This window comes from Setaria viridis, chromosome 4 (assembly GCF_005286985.2).
Source record: "Setaria viridis chromosome 4, Setaria_viridis_v4.0, whole genome shotgun sequence".
NCBI lineage: Eukaryota > Viridiplantae > Streptophyta > Magnoliopsida > Poales > Poaceae > Setaria > Setaria viridis.
In genome coordinates this window covers 6,165,635-6,178,525 of record NC_048266.2, presented here as the reverse complement: position 1 = coordinate 6,178,525, position 12,891 = coordinate 6,165,635, and the positions used below count along the sequence as shown (strand labels likewise).

The following is a 12,891-nucleotide window of genomic DNA, read 5'->3' as shown; positions in this document are numbered from 1 at the left end:
AACTAGTGAATAAATCTAAACGAAACAACAGCGATGCGCCCGAAGTTAAAGCTTAGAATTTACTCGGTAAACAGAACTTACAAGATCGGCCGGAGATCAAGTTGATGCAGTCCTGCCAACCCGTACGAACTCGTGAAAAAGAAGAAAGTATTTGGCGAAGTCGCCTGCTCGAAAGTAAGTACGAGGAAATAGTAGTTGGTTGTATTGATTTGTTGATGATTACAGATTTACAAAGGTAGCTATTTATAGCCCCGTACAGATGACTCCTTAACTGACTAGAATTCTAATTCAAATAGAAAACGAATATTTACAAGCACGATTCGTGCTAGGTTGGTTATTATACGCTTCACGGGCTAATCTCCCCTTCATCCTTCTATTCCTTTCCAAGCCCATACCGGCCCAATTATCCCAACCTCCTAATCGGCCGATTCCTTATCGGCAAAAAGGTAACCGATCGGGAACCTGGCGTGTCCGATCCGAACCCCAAGGGTTAAGCGAGGCAGAAGTTATCGGCCGATCCCGTACTGTAGCATTAGCCGATCTTGGACTGTAGCGCCATTCGGCCGATTCCCAACCGTACTTTCCTAATTTCCTCTTCTCTTGGTGTCGATTCCACTGGTGACGAAATCTGGCGTCAACAGATTTCGTCTACATTGAGTACTCCATGTATGTACCGCAAGTTTGATGTGATGGGGAATCTTCTTTTTGCATAGTGCCAAAGTTGGGATTTTGGGGAACTAAACATGCCCTTAGTTCCACCCAAAATTCCAACTTTGGCACTATGCAAAAAGAAGATTCTCCATCACATCAAACTTACGGTACATGCATGGAGTACTCAATGTAGACGAAAATCAAAAACTAATTACACAGTTTTGTTGTACTTTGCGAGACGAATCTTTTGAGCCTAATTAATCAATGTTTGGATAATAATTCACAAATACAAACGAAATGCTACAGTTGCACATTTATGGCAAAATGCAAACTTTGCCACTCCCAATTTGGAAACTAAGGCTATCCGCACTCATCGACCTCTATTTCCATCTCTTAAAAGGAATATTCCATCCTAGTTATCAAGATTCTCTGCTCTATATTTATTTAATCCCGTTTATCTCTATTCCATTCTCTATACCCACTATTCCATATTTTATTCCCCTCCATTTTCTCTCTCTCTCCGACTCTCTCTTTCTCCTTTTAGCGTTGCCCCGCTGAAACGCTGGAAGTAGCGGTCCGTGGCCCGCGCGGTAGCGTTCCGCGGCGCATGCAGGCGCGCGGTGCAGGCAATGTAAAGTATCTAGAGGACAATGCAGGCAAGGCAATACTTAAGTGGTTTTAGTTGTAATTAGTGTAGCTGAAGCCAAAAACTTATGCTCCAGAAACACATCTACTTAGCCTATTAATTTGATTGTGAGTCATTAATTAGATATATGACTTTCCAGTTTATGCTCATTGCATTTGTACTTTATCGCTTGCTTTCAGCATGATGGAGCTCAAGCAGAATTAACTGATGCTCGAACCCAGATGGAAAACGAAAGAGGTTAAAACAAAGGGTTCATACATTGTGGAGCTTCAATAAAAAAAATAGAGAAACACCAGATCGAAAGCATCTGAAGGTCGCAGAATTGAACAGACAATACAACTTTCTTTACATATAATTTGAGTACAAGAAGTATATAACGCAAATGGCGCAGCCTGATTTCAAACTGGTTTCAAGGCAAATGTTCTTTACATGCATCAGATTCACTAGACTGATCAACACCTAACAAGCTCCAAACAACATAGAACATGACGAATACATTATTCAGTGCCACAGAAAGTACAGCTGAGCTGAGTTACATGGATGGCAACACACCATGCCTTATTCTACCCAAGTTTCCTTCCTCGGTTCTTCTAGGTCTTCAGTAACTTGTTTTGCTCCCTTTTCATCTTCCTCGCCACCATTGGCCTGCTACTCTGCTTTCAAGAAGAGCCCAAGTAGCCTCTGCACCGGGCTGCCACGACCGGGAACACGCCGTTCAGAGGTCACAGCGTGCTCCACCTGGGTGATCCCCAGCTGCCACAACTGCATCGGGTGTATCCAGTCGCTGATCGGCGTCGCGTTCCTCTCCTTCTCTTCCAGCTCTTCATAGGCTCTCTTCCTCTCCGGATTGCTCTGCCTGCGCTGCATCTGACGTCCCTTGGCGATGATGTCACGATACTCGGCCTCAGAGAGAGGGGTCTTGCGATCTCGTGCAGCCGGCTGCTGCTGTTGGGAAATGCTGATGACACTCCCATCACTGGCAGATCCTGATGACTTGATACTTCCTATTGGGCTATTCACGGTTTCAGCAAACTTCTCTGGTGCAGGAAGGGAGGTGCCGCCGCACTCTTCTTCTTCTATCTCGCCGTCTTCAAGTAATGAACTGCAATTGCTGCTGCTTCTTGGGTTGTTCTTGGTATCTTGTTCAGTTAAACACGGTGATGAACACAGATCAACTGCCACGGGCTTGGGCTGCTTGGTAAGATCATCAGTCTTGGGAAGAACAGCAGGGGCCGGTCTGCTTGTCACGCTCTCATCGTCAGAGTCGGAGTCGCTGCTGTCGGAGTCTGACGAATCGCTGCAAGAACCTCCAGATGAGCAGCCGCTGCTGCTGGAGGATCCAGAAGAACTGCTAGAACTGCTGCTGCTGGAGGATCCAGAAGAACTGCTAGAACTGCTGCTGCTTGGGCTGTTTCCAGTTTCAGCAAACTTCTCGGTTGCAACAGGGGCGGCGCCGCCGCATATGACTTTCTCATCTGCTATCTCATCGTCTTCGAGTGTTCGTGCCGGTGAACAAAGAACCTTGCCTGCCGCCACGGGAGAGGCGTAGCTGCACGTGCCGGTAGCGACATCGTAATCCCCCTCCTCGACGATCTCGCCATCCTCATGTTCACGCGGCGACGAGCAACTAGTGGATCTGGACGCGTTCGTCGACGCCTCCTTCTGGTGCCTGTGCTTCTCTTCAGCGAACTCATCCAGCAACTTCCTCAGCTCGAACAAGGCAGAGTGCCTCATGGATCCGATGTCGATCTCCATCTCGCCGCTGTTCCTGTCTTCGTGGCCGGTGCACTCCTTCTTGAGGAACTCGAGGATGCGCGCCGGCATGTCCTCCGAGAGCAACGACACTTGGGTGGCCAGGTTGGAGATCTCATCCGCCGACATCCTGGGCTTGACGACCGCCGCAAGAGGCATCATCCTCCTTCTCTTGGTGGCCAGGTTAGAGATCTCGTCAGATGACATCCTGGGCCTGACGACCGCGGCAAGAGGCATTGTCTTCCTTCTCTTGGCGCTGCTTGGGCGATCTGCCTCCATGGCCGCAGGGCGGGGTTCCGCCGCCAAGAAACGCTCGTCCTTGCCGCGGCGAGGTGCGGCGCGGCCGTCGCCGATGGTCTTGCCGGCCAAGAGCTCGGCTTTCCTGAGGATGCCGCGGAGCGCCTCCATCTCCTCGCGGAGCCTCTTCTTCAGCATCAGGCGCGGATCGGGATTGCAGAGATCGGCCGGAGCGCAGTCCATCATCTTCGCGCCGAGTTCGTCGCGCGCGACTCGGCGATGGCCAGCAGCGCCGCGGCGCGATTCCTCCGCGCGGTTCCGCGACGGCGCCCGGGCCTTGAGATCACCGGGCATCTTCGTCGAGACGGTGGGCCGCCTGCTTCCGCGGCTCGCACAGCGCAAGAACGGTGGCGGCGGCGGACGACGTCGCACGTGGCGCGGCTGAGGGGGAGAGTGGGGGATGGGGACGTGAGACGTGGGTTGAAGTCGCCCCCACCTCTGATCTGCCTTATAAATAGAGTGGAAGCAGTGAAACGCGTCTCCGACACAAGCAGATGATTTCGAGTCGGAAACGAACAGATTTGGAAAGTGCTAGCTTGGCTATCAAGGAAGAAAGACTGTTTCGATCCACGGAAGCCAGAGTCGGATTCGGAGAATGAGGTGGAATCTCACTGCCCAAATCCTTGTCTGCCCTGTAATTCTTCAGAGGAATAGATGAAACTAGTAGATGCTCGAGTATTTTGTGGAAGAAATCCACTCAATTTTTGGGGAATAAGAGATGTCCGGAGATGCTCACCTTCTTCAATCTTCACCTCCGGCAAGAATCTCCGGCGAGCAATTAGGCTTCTGTGTTGTGCTGGGGCGACACCGGTTTCAACCAAGGTGGTGCGCTGGCACCTGGGTAGAAATTTCTTCTCAGTAGTAAGAAGCTCATTTTTACCACTTTAAGCAGCTAAAATCGTTCAAGTATTCAGTTACGTGTTACTGCCATATATTTGCTTCTAGCTTAAGTCCACACATAATAATGTTCGAGTGAACGATAACTCGCAGAATGAACAAAAGCGCATGAAAATCAATGATGATCTCGATTTGACTTCTACCCATATCGGCGGCATGCTGCAAAACTGGAGATAATTCGTCTATTGCTGATGAAGAAAACGAATGAAAGGTCATCTGAAGATAATGACACCACGCCTCACACGCTAAGTCTAAAACAACCGAGGATAATTAAGCAGTCCAGGTATTGCTGTGCGAGATCAGGACATCAGGCGCGCATGGTTGTCAGCACCTGACGTTCTGACAAGCTTGCCGAGTTGCAAAGAACTGAATAACATACATGCAGCACCATGTATCCATGGTTCATTTTCACGATCGAAAGGACAAAAAAAACAACAGAGTACTTGAACATTCTTTTTCAAGCTACAAAGGAGCACATATTACAAAAGAATACGTAGCCAAGACATCAGAAGATCTGATGTACCAGAGAAAAATAACAAAATATAAGAAAACGGAAAACTCAAAATCTCTGACAGCTACTTCAGTAATCTCCATATACATCTTGTTTCGTAAAGTTGTCTTTAAATGAACCGACTTCTCCTCAATAGGTGAAATCGAAATCAAAGCATGAACCAATCTAAAAACAAGGAAGAGAAGCAACTCCATCTGATGACCACAAAATTAAGATCGCAGCAAAACTATCCACACTTCTACTAACATAAGCAGTGTGGATAAGCAAGATACGAGTAGCTGTCGAAAACTTCAAGTTGGGCAACCACAATACCCGCACGAAGTACACCACCTCTCAAAATCTCCGAAACGACGCCTCCACCGAGGAAACAACAATGGTCGCTACCGCCACTGCCCGCTAGGACAAAGTTTTCACCTGGAGACTTAGTGATGGTGTGGGCTCGAGACAAAGTGATGACGCCCTCAAGAAGAAAAATGGCACCCAAAGGCATTGTCGCCACCGAAGCCGGCTAAGGCTAGCATGACTTTCGCCATCGTACCCTAGCCCACCACAACACAGCCTCAAAGGTCGACGAAACGTGTCCCATACCACGCCATCGCCGATCATTGGAGGTTGAAGCACCTGAAACCCAAAGTTAACGAAGTGCATCCCATACCACACACGCCGCACAGCGAGGTTCCTGAGCACCTGTTGCAAGCACGACGTCCGTGAATGTAATTACCAAAGTCCACGTTGTGCCATCGGCAACTGACCAGCCAGCCTCCCCAATAAGGTTGAGCAGATCCATTCACGCGACCATCGCACCAACCAAGCGAAGAATCAAGCTGAGCCGCCACGACGCCGTACACGGAGAGAGCAACAACCCCGCTCCAAGTGCAAGGCTATCGGTGCTAGATCCACACGAAGTAGATCTGAGCACCTGATGACCAGCGCCACGAGGGGGAGCTGTGCTGTAGCGCCTGCAGCGTACCAGGTTCCCCAACAGCCCCTAGTTGCCGCACCTGCAGCCCACCGCTTGCGCCCCTTTTAACGTGTAGAGAAGACGATGGCGGCGGCGGCGAGCCGCCCACCGCTGGCCACGCCCACGAGCGGCCACCGGCGCATCCTACTATTGTAGATTCGGCTCGGGGGTCGCCGAATCCAACCTCACCGGCGATGGATCTGCAGCCTCTTCGAGCCATCCGACCCTGACGTGTGAGACCTGCTCCAGCTGAGATGCCTCGCCATCGCCTTCCTCGCCAGCCGCTGGGCTTCCGGTGACCTGCTCGGGCAGCGGCGAGGAGAGAAGGAAGAGGACGGAGGGCTGGAGGCGGCGACGCAGGTTCATTTCCTTTTAGTTTCTACCTAATTTCTTCTACCCCAAGCCCTTCGTCAGTAATGCATCGCTCATTCGCCATCTCCTCGTCACCATTGTGTTCACTCCCCTATCCTCTATCTTTCTTCTTCAAGGCAACATGGTAGTGTGGTAGTGATGAACAGATATCCTTGTACACCATGGCTAGGGATGAATATGGATGTCTGAAAATCCGAATTATCCATATTCATATCCGCCTAAAACATTAATATGGATATCCGTATTTGTATTCGATTTTAATATGAATGTCAAATGGATATATCTGAATTCGATTTCAATATTTTTCTCCATCCGATTAAAGATTCGTATTAGACAAAAAAATATGAAATATCTGATACTATCCAAATTCCTGAAGAGTAAAATACCCATGAAATCATCTAAAACTTATTTTTATGACTAATTACTAACGATAAATGATGTTAACATTAATACTACTAATAAAGTAATTGTGTACACCATTTCAAGTATTAAAAAGCTATCTATTTGACAAATGACTAATTATGTTAGTCTAATATTACTAGTGATATAGCATGATTTTTTTATCTACTATAAAACCATCGATAAAGCAAATTGGTACTCGATATGACGCTACGTTCGATGTCGAGTAAGTATCCAAATGCGAATTCGAATTCGAACTATTCGTTTTGTATTTATATTCGATATGATTTGTATTTGTATCCAAATTCGAATTAAAATGTGCTAAATTGTGCTATTCGAATTTGATTCCATGCATATTCGATCTGAATGCATCTTTAGCCATGGCATGGGCGAGGCGTGGCTTTTGGAAAGAAGAGCAGGAGCCGGGCTGCTTGCGACGCTCTCATCTTCGGAGCCGGAGTCTCTGCTGTCAGAATCTTGCCGCACAAAGATTCAGACGAACCGCTGCTGCTTGGGCTGTTTCGGTTTCAGTGACCTTCTCTGTAACATCCGCAGAAATCACCAACTAAAAACACCCGTTAAAAATCGTCTTTAAAATCTTTTTACCACTGAGCTCCCGGAAATCAGAAATCCTCCCAGCAATTTCGTCGTCCCGGCACCCAAGCCGACTCCTATCTTCTACCTGTGCCCGTAAATCTCGCCGCGTGCCGTCGTCAGACCGCCGCGCGCGTGCTCCGACCGCGTGCCGCGAACGCCGCCGGTTCCTCTCTTTTTCTTTCTCTTTTTCCCTCCCCTTTTCTTTTTCTTTTTCCTTCTTCCTTTCTTCCTCCTTCTTCTTTCTTCTTCCTTCCTTCTTCTCTTTCCTCTCTCTTTCTTTTTCCTGGTTACTGGCGCCACTCCTCCCGGCCGGCTTCACCTCCACCGCCGACCGGACCCCCCCGGCCTTAACTCCCGCCGGCCGCGCCGGCGCCCTCGGGAGGCGCGCCGCCCGTCGACCGGTCCCGCGCCGGGACCCCGACGCCGGCCCCCTACCTCCCTTACTCCGCCTCCGGCCCGAGCACGGCACCGGTGCCATGCCGGCCACCACCGCCCGCCGACCCCGCGTTGCACGCATACCCGAGCCCACCGTCGCATACCGGACCCCGCCTTCGTCCCATACCGCCGGCGTGCCCACCACGCCGTGCTCCGGACCCGCCCGACGCCACCGCCGCACGCCGGCCTCCCGGACCCCCACCAACGGAGCTCTCCCCGCCGCCTATAAAAGCAGCCGGCTCCCCGCTCCCCACTCACCAACACCACCACCCACCGCCCCCCTGCTCTCGGCCGCCACCGCCGCCGGCAAGGCGCCGCCCGAGCTCTTCCGCCCGAAGGCCGCCACCACTCGACCACCACCGGTTGTCCCTCTCCCATTGCCGCCACCCACAGTAAGGGAGGCAAAATGGGGTCTCCACCCCTTCCTCCACCACCCCCCGGCCCTCGGCCGCCGCCGCACCCCCCACTCCTCACTTCCTCTCTCTCTCTTCCTGGAAGAAGAAGGTCCCAATTCCGATCTAACCCCAACAAATCCACTATTCACGAAATAGTCCTTCCACCACTCTCATAAACCTATTCACAGATAAGCCCCTCCACCTCCAAAAGTATTTACCAATAGGTCCCTGGTTTATTACAAATCAGTCCTAAACCTCCATTTAAGCCCCTAATTCATGTTTAACCCGTCATTTCATGCGCCAAACTTCCTCCAATTAATCCCAAATTTCACCACGTCATCCTCCGGAATACTTTCGCCGATCCATATCCAAATTTCCCAAAAATAATCTTTTTACCTATTTTCCGTTCACGTTTTCTGTTCGGAGCTCACGGTTAAAAACCGATCTTTCTTTTATTTATTTGTGTGTCCGTTTGTGTGTGTCGTAGATCACGGATTGCTCGAGGATGATCCCGAGGAGGAGTTTGATCGCGAGCCCGAGCCCGAGGACCAACAGCACGAGCCGGAACTCCCGGAAGGCTTTGAAGACGGCAAGTCCAATCTCACCCTTTGATGCATATTTAATACCTAGTTTTTCAAAACACAACCTATTGGCCTGTTTTACAAAATGCATATTATTTCATCGCAAGACATGGTTGGATAGCCACCCCTTGATTGTTATGAACACTCCTTGTTATCCTATGGTTGTCACTAAATATGATTCGTTCTATTTGGTCGATAGCCACCGCTAGAACACTTAGGGAATTGCTACTCAAATACAATCACCACTACAATGATGTTTTCGGAAAATAAACGTGTGTGTGTGTGAGGAAAATGACGTTCTGGGTTCAAAGGAAAAAGGTTGTGTAGATAGGATGGATGGGTATTCCTTGTGTGGGATGCCAGGATGTGGTGCTCGTACCTCGGTGGTTGAGCAATGTCGGGAGATATCCATCTTGTCATGATTAAGGACCGAGTTGATGTGTCATCTTGCCTAATTCCACCATCGTGCAACCACTCGACCGTTGTATGGGCAACGGCCACTAGTAGAGAATTGGGCTTTAATCCCAATTGGTAAGGTGCAAATATCTCAAAAATGCATCCGGGATAAACCAACCGGGACAAAAGGGGGGATCTTTTATCCCGGGTCACTCAACCGGGACAAAAGACCCCCTTTTATCCCGGTTGGTAATACCAACCGGGATAAAAGGGTCGAGAGCGCCGACGCTGCAAAAAAAAAAATTCCCGAGCTCCCAGACAGGCCCCCCACACGCGTAAGTCACAAGTCACAAGTCACGCGATTTTTCACGCGAAATATGCGCGTGCGCGGTTCGTGGGATTCGAACCCACAACCTCCAGCCTCGCGCGTAGCTTCCTTGCCATCCCACCTACACACCACATCTGACTATGTAGGGGATACTATCCTTTTGTATTAACTCGTGGAGGACCCTTTTATCCCGGTTGGAAACACCAACCGGGATAAAAGACCCCCTTTTATCCTGGTTGGTGTTTCCAACCGGGATAAAAGGGTCCCCCACGATTTAATCCCCTTCCAGTCACCTTCCAGTCACCTCGTTGGGGACCCTTTTATCCCGGTTTGAAACACCAACCGGGATAAAAGGGGGTCTTTTATCCCGGTTGGTGTTTCCAACCGGGATAAAAGGGGGGGTCTTTTATCCCGGTTGGTGTTTCAAACCGGGATAAAAGACCTCTGAGAGTCTTTTTTTCCCATTAGCCTTTGCAACCGGGATAAAAGGTTCCGGTTGGTGAGCCCCCCACCAGTGACCGAGTTTTAGTCCCGGTTGGTGAACCTTTTATCCCGGGCCAACTTTAAACCGGGACAAAAGGGGGCGTATGGAAAGCCAATTCTCTACTAGTGGGCTTAGCATAAATCCCACTAGCTGAATTGTTAGCCGTCAGGGGTGCTGGTGAGCAACGGGAGCTCATGGAAAAGGAATAAGATCTTGGTGACTTAGGTCCCGGTTACGGTCTCATGGATGAGCCGTGAACCCCTTGGGTGCTTCCGTGAGGGCTAGCCAATCTTAGCTAAGGTGGGTAATGGCTTTGTTAGGATCCGCACCGGTACTAAGGTGATCGTGCTGCGGTACCCTACTTGTGGGAAAACTGTACAACCTCTGCAGAGTTAAAACCTATCCGGGTAGCCGTGTCCACGGCATTGGATGAGTTACGGCTTGGTCACATAACTAGCACTTGGGCATGGATGGTGTGCGTGTGTGTGTGGGTTGAATTTTGGAAGAGTCCGGCAGTCGTGCCGTGCGCTATAGCGGACAGGGAGTCCGATAGCGATAAAAGCTTGGATCCTTTGTGTAGGGTCAACCCCACTTCTTGTTCGGTTACTAAAGAAAAGCTTTACAAAAATTTGTTTGAAAACGAACTTATGCATGTGTTGAAAATTTAGCTTTACTGCAAATAAACCCTAGCCTATTCTTGTTGTATCCTGTGCATATACTTGCTTGTATCCCCCTCCGTGGACGGGGTTGGACTTGTTGAGTACGTTTGTACTCACCCTTGCTTCGTTGCTACAGAAGAAGACCCTGACTTCATCGCCGAAGACCTTGAGTAGAGGTTGTGTCCGCACCCAACGCTGCCTGTGGTGTTGGCCTTTCCAAGATGCTGCTGCTGCCGTGTAGTCCCGAGTGCTGTCTTTTGGCAGTCGCTTGGTTAGCCGATGTCGTTTATTTACTTCTTATCGCTGCGTGGCTCTCATGCCCACTCCCTCGGGAGTTGTACGGTAATTGAATTATCTGTCGAATAAATATGCTATCAGCCTCCTGGGACTGATATTTGTATCATATTTAGTCTCTACTTATGTGGGGACGCTTCATTCTCTGCTGCGACAGGGGAGGCGTCGCCGCATGTCTCGACGAACACTTCACCTTCCTACGCGATCTCGCCGTCTTCGAGTGTTCTCGCCGGTGAAAAGAGATCCTTCTCAGTTCTCTGCCCTACGGTAGCTTAGAGGCGACGCCGCTCGCCGCATAGGTCGATGATGAGTTGATCGCATTGTAAATTCGTAATCATCCTCAACGATCTCTCCATCGTACTCTTGTTCACGCTGCGGCGAAATGGGTCCGGACGTGTTCGACGCCTCGTTCTGTGCCTGTTCATGATTATTAGGCTGTTTGCTGCTGTTCAAGTTCTATTTGTGCTGGTTCGTTTAGGAATTCCTTTGTCATAATTGCTTTTTTAGGGCATCCTTTCAATTTTTTGAACTCCAGATGAAACCATTTGTCTCATTTGCTTTCAATAAAAAGCAGAGGTGCTCTCCTTTCCCAAATAAATAAATAAATAAATAAAAATGGCCGAGCTCATCTCACATTTGATTGGGACGTTTGTTAGCGCTGTTAATTGACCCTGAAGTTTCAGCAAGTGGATGGGATTCGATTGGATTTTCGTCCCTTTAACTAGGACTAGATTGCATTTGGACTTCTTATATTTGCATTTTCCTCATATTCCTTTGATTTGATTTGGATATGAATTTTGATGCATATTACCAGGTCTAGTCTAACTAGCATGTAGCAGCTCTGACTTTCAGTACTTTAATGCCACTGTTTGTAGGGTATACATACAGCTGTGCTAGTGCTACATCTCTTGCTGAAAGTTGAAGCTTGGCCAACGCACGTCATAAGCTAGAAACAGCCAAACTGGTGAAATAAAAGGTGTGACAGTGCGAGCACACCGGACACAGCTAGCACACTCTTCAGTTATAAAACTTGAGGCCAGAAAGGGCACGGCACTTCTCCGCGGAAGCCATCGCTGGTCACCGTGTCCGCCCACCGGCCGCACCCCGGATGGCTTCCCGCGACGCAGCCGCCGACGAGGTCGCCGTCGAGCTCCTGCCGTTCATCCGCCTCTACAAGAGCGGCCGCATCGAGCGCCTCATCGTCGACGACACGGTCCCCGCCTCCCTCCACGACGCTACCACCGGCGTGGCCTCCAAGGACATCACCATCGACCCCGCCAACAACGTCTCCGTCCGCCTGTACCTGCCGCCGGCGGCGGCCAGCGCCGGCGGCAAGCTGCCCGTGGTCGTGTACTTCCACGGCGGCGGCTTCATGGTCGAGTCGGCCGCCTCCGTCAGCTACCACCGCTACCTCAACGCCCTCGCGGCGCGCGCCGGCGCCGTCGCGGTGTCCGTGGACTACCGCCGCGTGCCCGAGCACCGGCTCCCCGCGGCATACGACGACTCGTGGGCGGCGCTCGCGTGGGCCGTCGCCGCCGTCTGCGGCGGCTCCGCGCCCGGCGGGACGACGCCGGAGCCGTGGCTGGCCGAGCACGGGGACCCCACCCGGGTGTTCCTGGCAGGGGACAGCGCGGGCGCCAACATCGCGCACAACGTCGCCATGCGCGCCGCCGCCACCGGGGGCCTCCCGGCGGCGATCCGGGGCGTGCTGCTGGTGCACCCCTACTTCTGGGACGCTTCGGACGCCATGGGGCCCGCGCTGGAGGAGCGCATCCGGCGCGAGTGGCGGTTCATGACCGGGAACCCCGGCGCCGCGGTGGACGACCCGAGGCTGTCCCCGACGTCCGCGGGGGCGCCGCCGCTGGCGCTGCTGCCGACTGCGCGCGTGCTGGTGGCCGTGGCGGGGGTTGACTTCCTGGCGACGAAGGGGCGCGCGTACCACGCGGCGTTGCTGGCCAGCGGGTGGAGCGGCGAGGCCGAGCTGGAGGACACGCCCGGGGTGGACCACGTCTTCCACCTCGTGCAGCCGGGGACGGAGGCGGCCGAGAAGCTGATGGATCGTGTGGTGGCTTTCATAGCTCGTGCTTGATGGCACGCCAAAGTCCCGATGCGAACTTGCGTGATCCGTGTCAATGTGGAATGTGGATGTGGACAAATAAAGGAGTTGGCTTCAACTTTTTTTTTTTTGGCTTCAACTTTAAAGGGGTGACAAGGTGTTGTTTTTTGTTGGGATTGT

At 51.3% G+C, this 12,891-nt stretch overlaps 2 protein-coding genes across 2 annotated transcripts; one reads left to right on the top strand and one right to left on the bottom strand.

Moving 5' to 3' along the window:
• Positions 1 to 1,671: 1,671 nt before the first annotated feature.
• On the bottom strand, positions 1,672 to 4,374 carry LOC117853367 (uncharacterized). Its single transcript, XM_034735747.2, has one exon. It carries the CDS (start codon positions 3,638 to 3,640, stop codon positions 1,946 to 1,948), a length of 1,695 nt encoding a protein of 564 aa, XP_034591638.1. The 5' UTR covers positions 3,641 to 4,374; the 3' UTR covers positions 1,672 to 1,945.
• A 7,211-nt stretch (positions 4,375 to 11,585) lies between these two features.
• On the top strand, positions 11,586 to 12,840 carry LOC117851769 (tuliposide A-converting enzyme 1, chloroplastic). Its single transcript, XM_034733668.2, has one exon. The coding sequence runs from the start codon at positions 11,764 to 11,766 to the stop codon at positions 12,742 to 12,744; it is 981 nt and encodes a 326-aa protein (XP_034589559.1). The 5' UTR covers positions 11,586 to 11,763; the 3' UTR covers positions 12,745 to 12,840.
• The last annotated feature ends 51 nt before the right edge of the window (positions 12,841 to 12,891 follow it).

Excerpts from the sequence above, each read along its gene's own strand:
- LOC117853367 (XM_034735747.2), bottom strand. The coding sequence starts at position 3,640 with ATGCCCGGTGATCTCAAGGCCCGGGCGCCGTCGCGGAACCGCGCGGAG.
- LOC117851769 (XM_034733668.2), top strand. The coding sequence starts at position 11,764 with ATGGCTTCCCGCGACGCAGCCGCCGACGAGGTCGCCGTCGAGCTCCTG.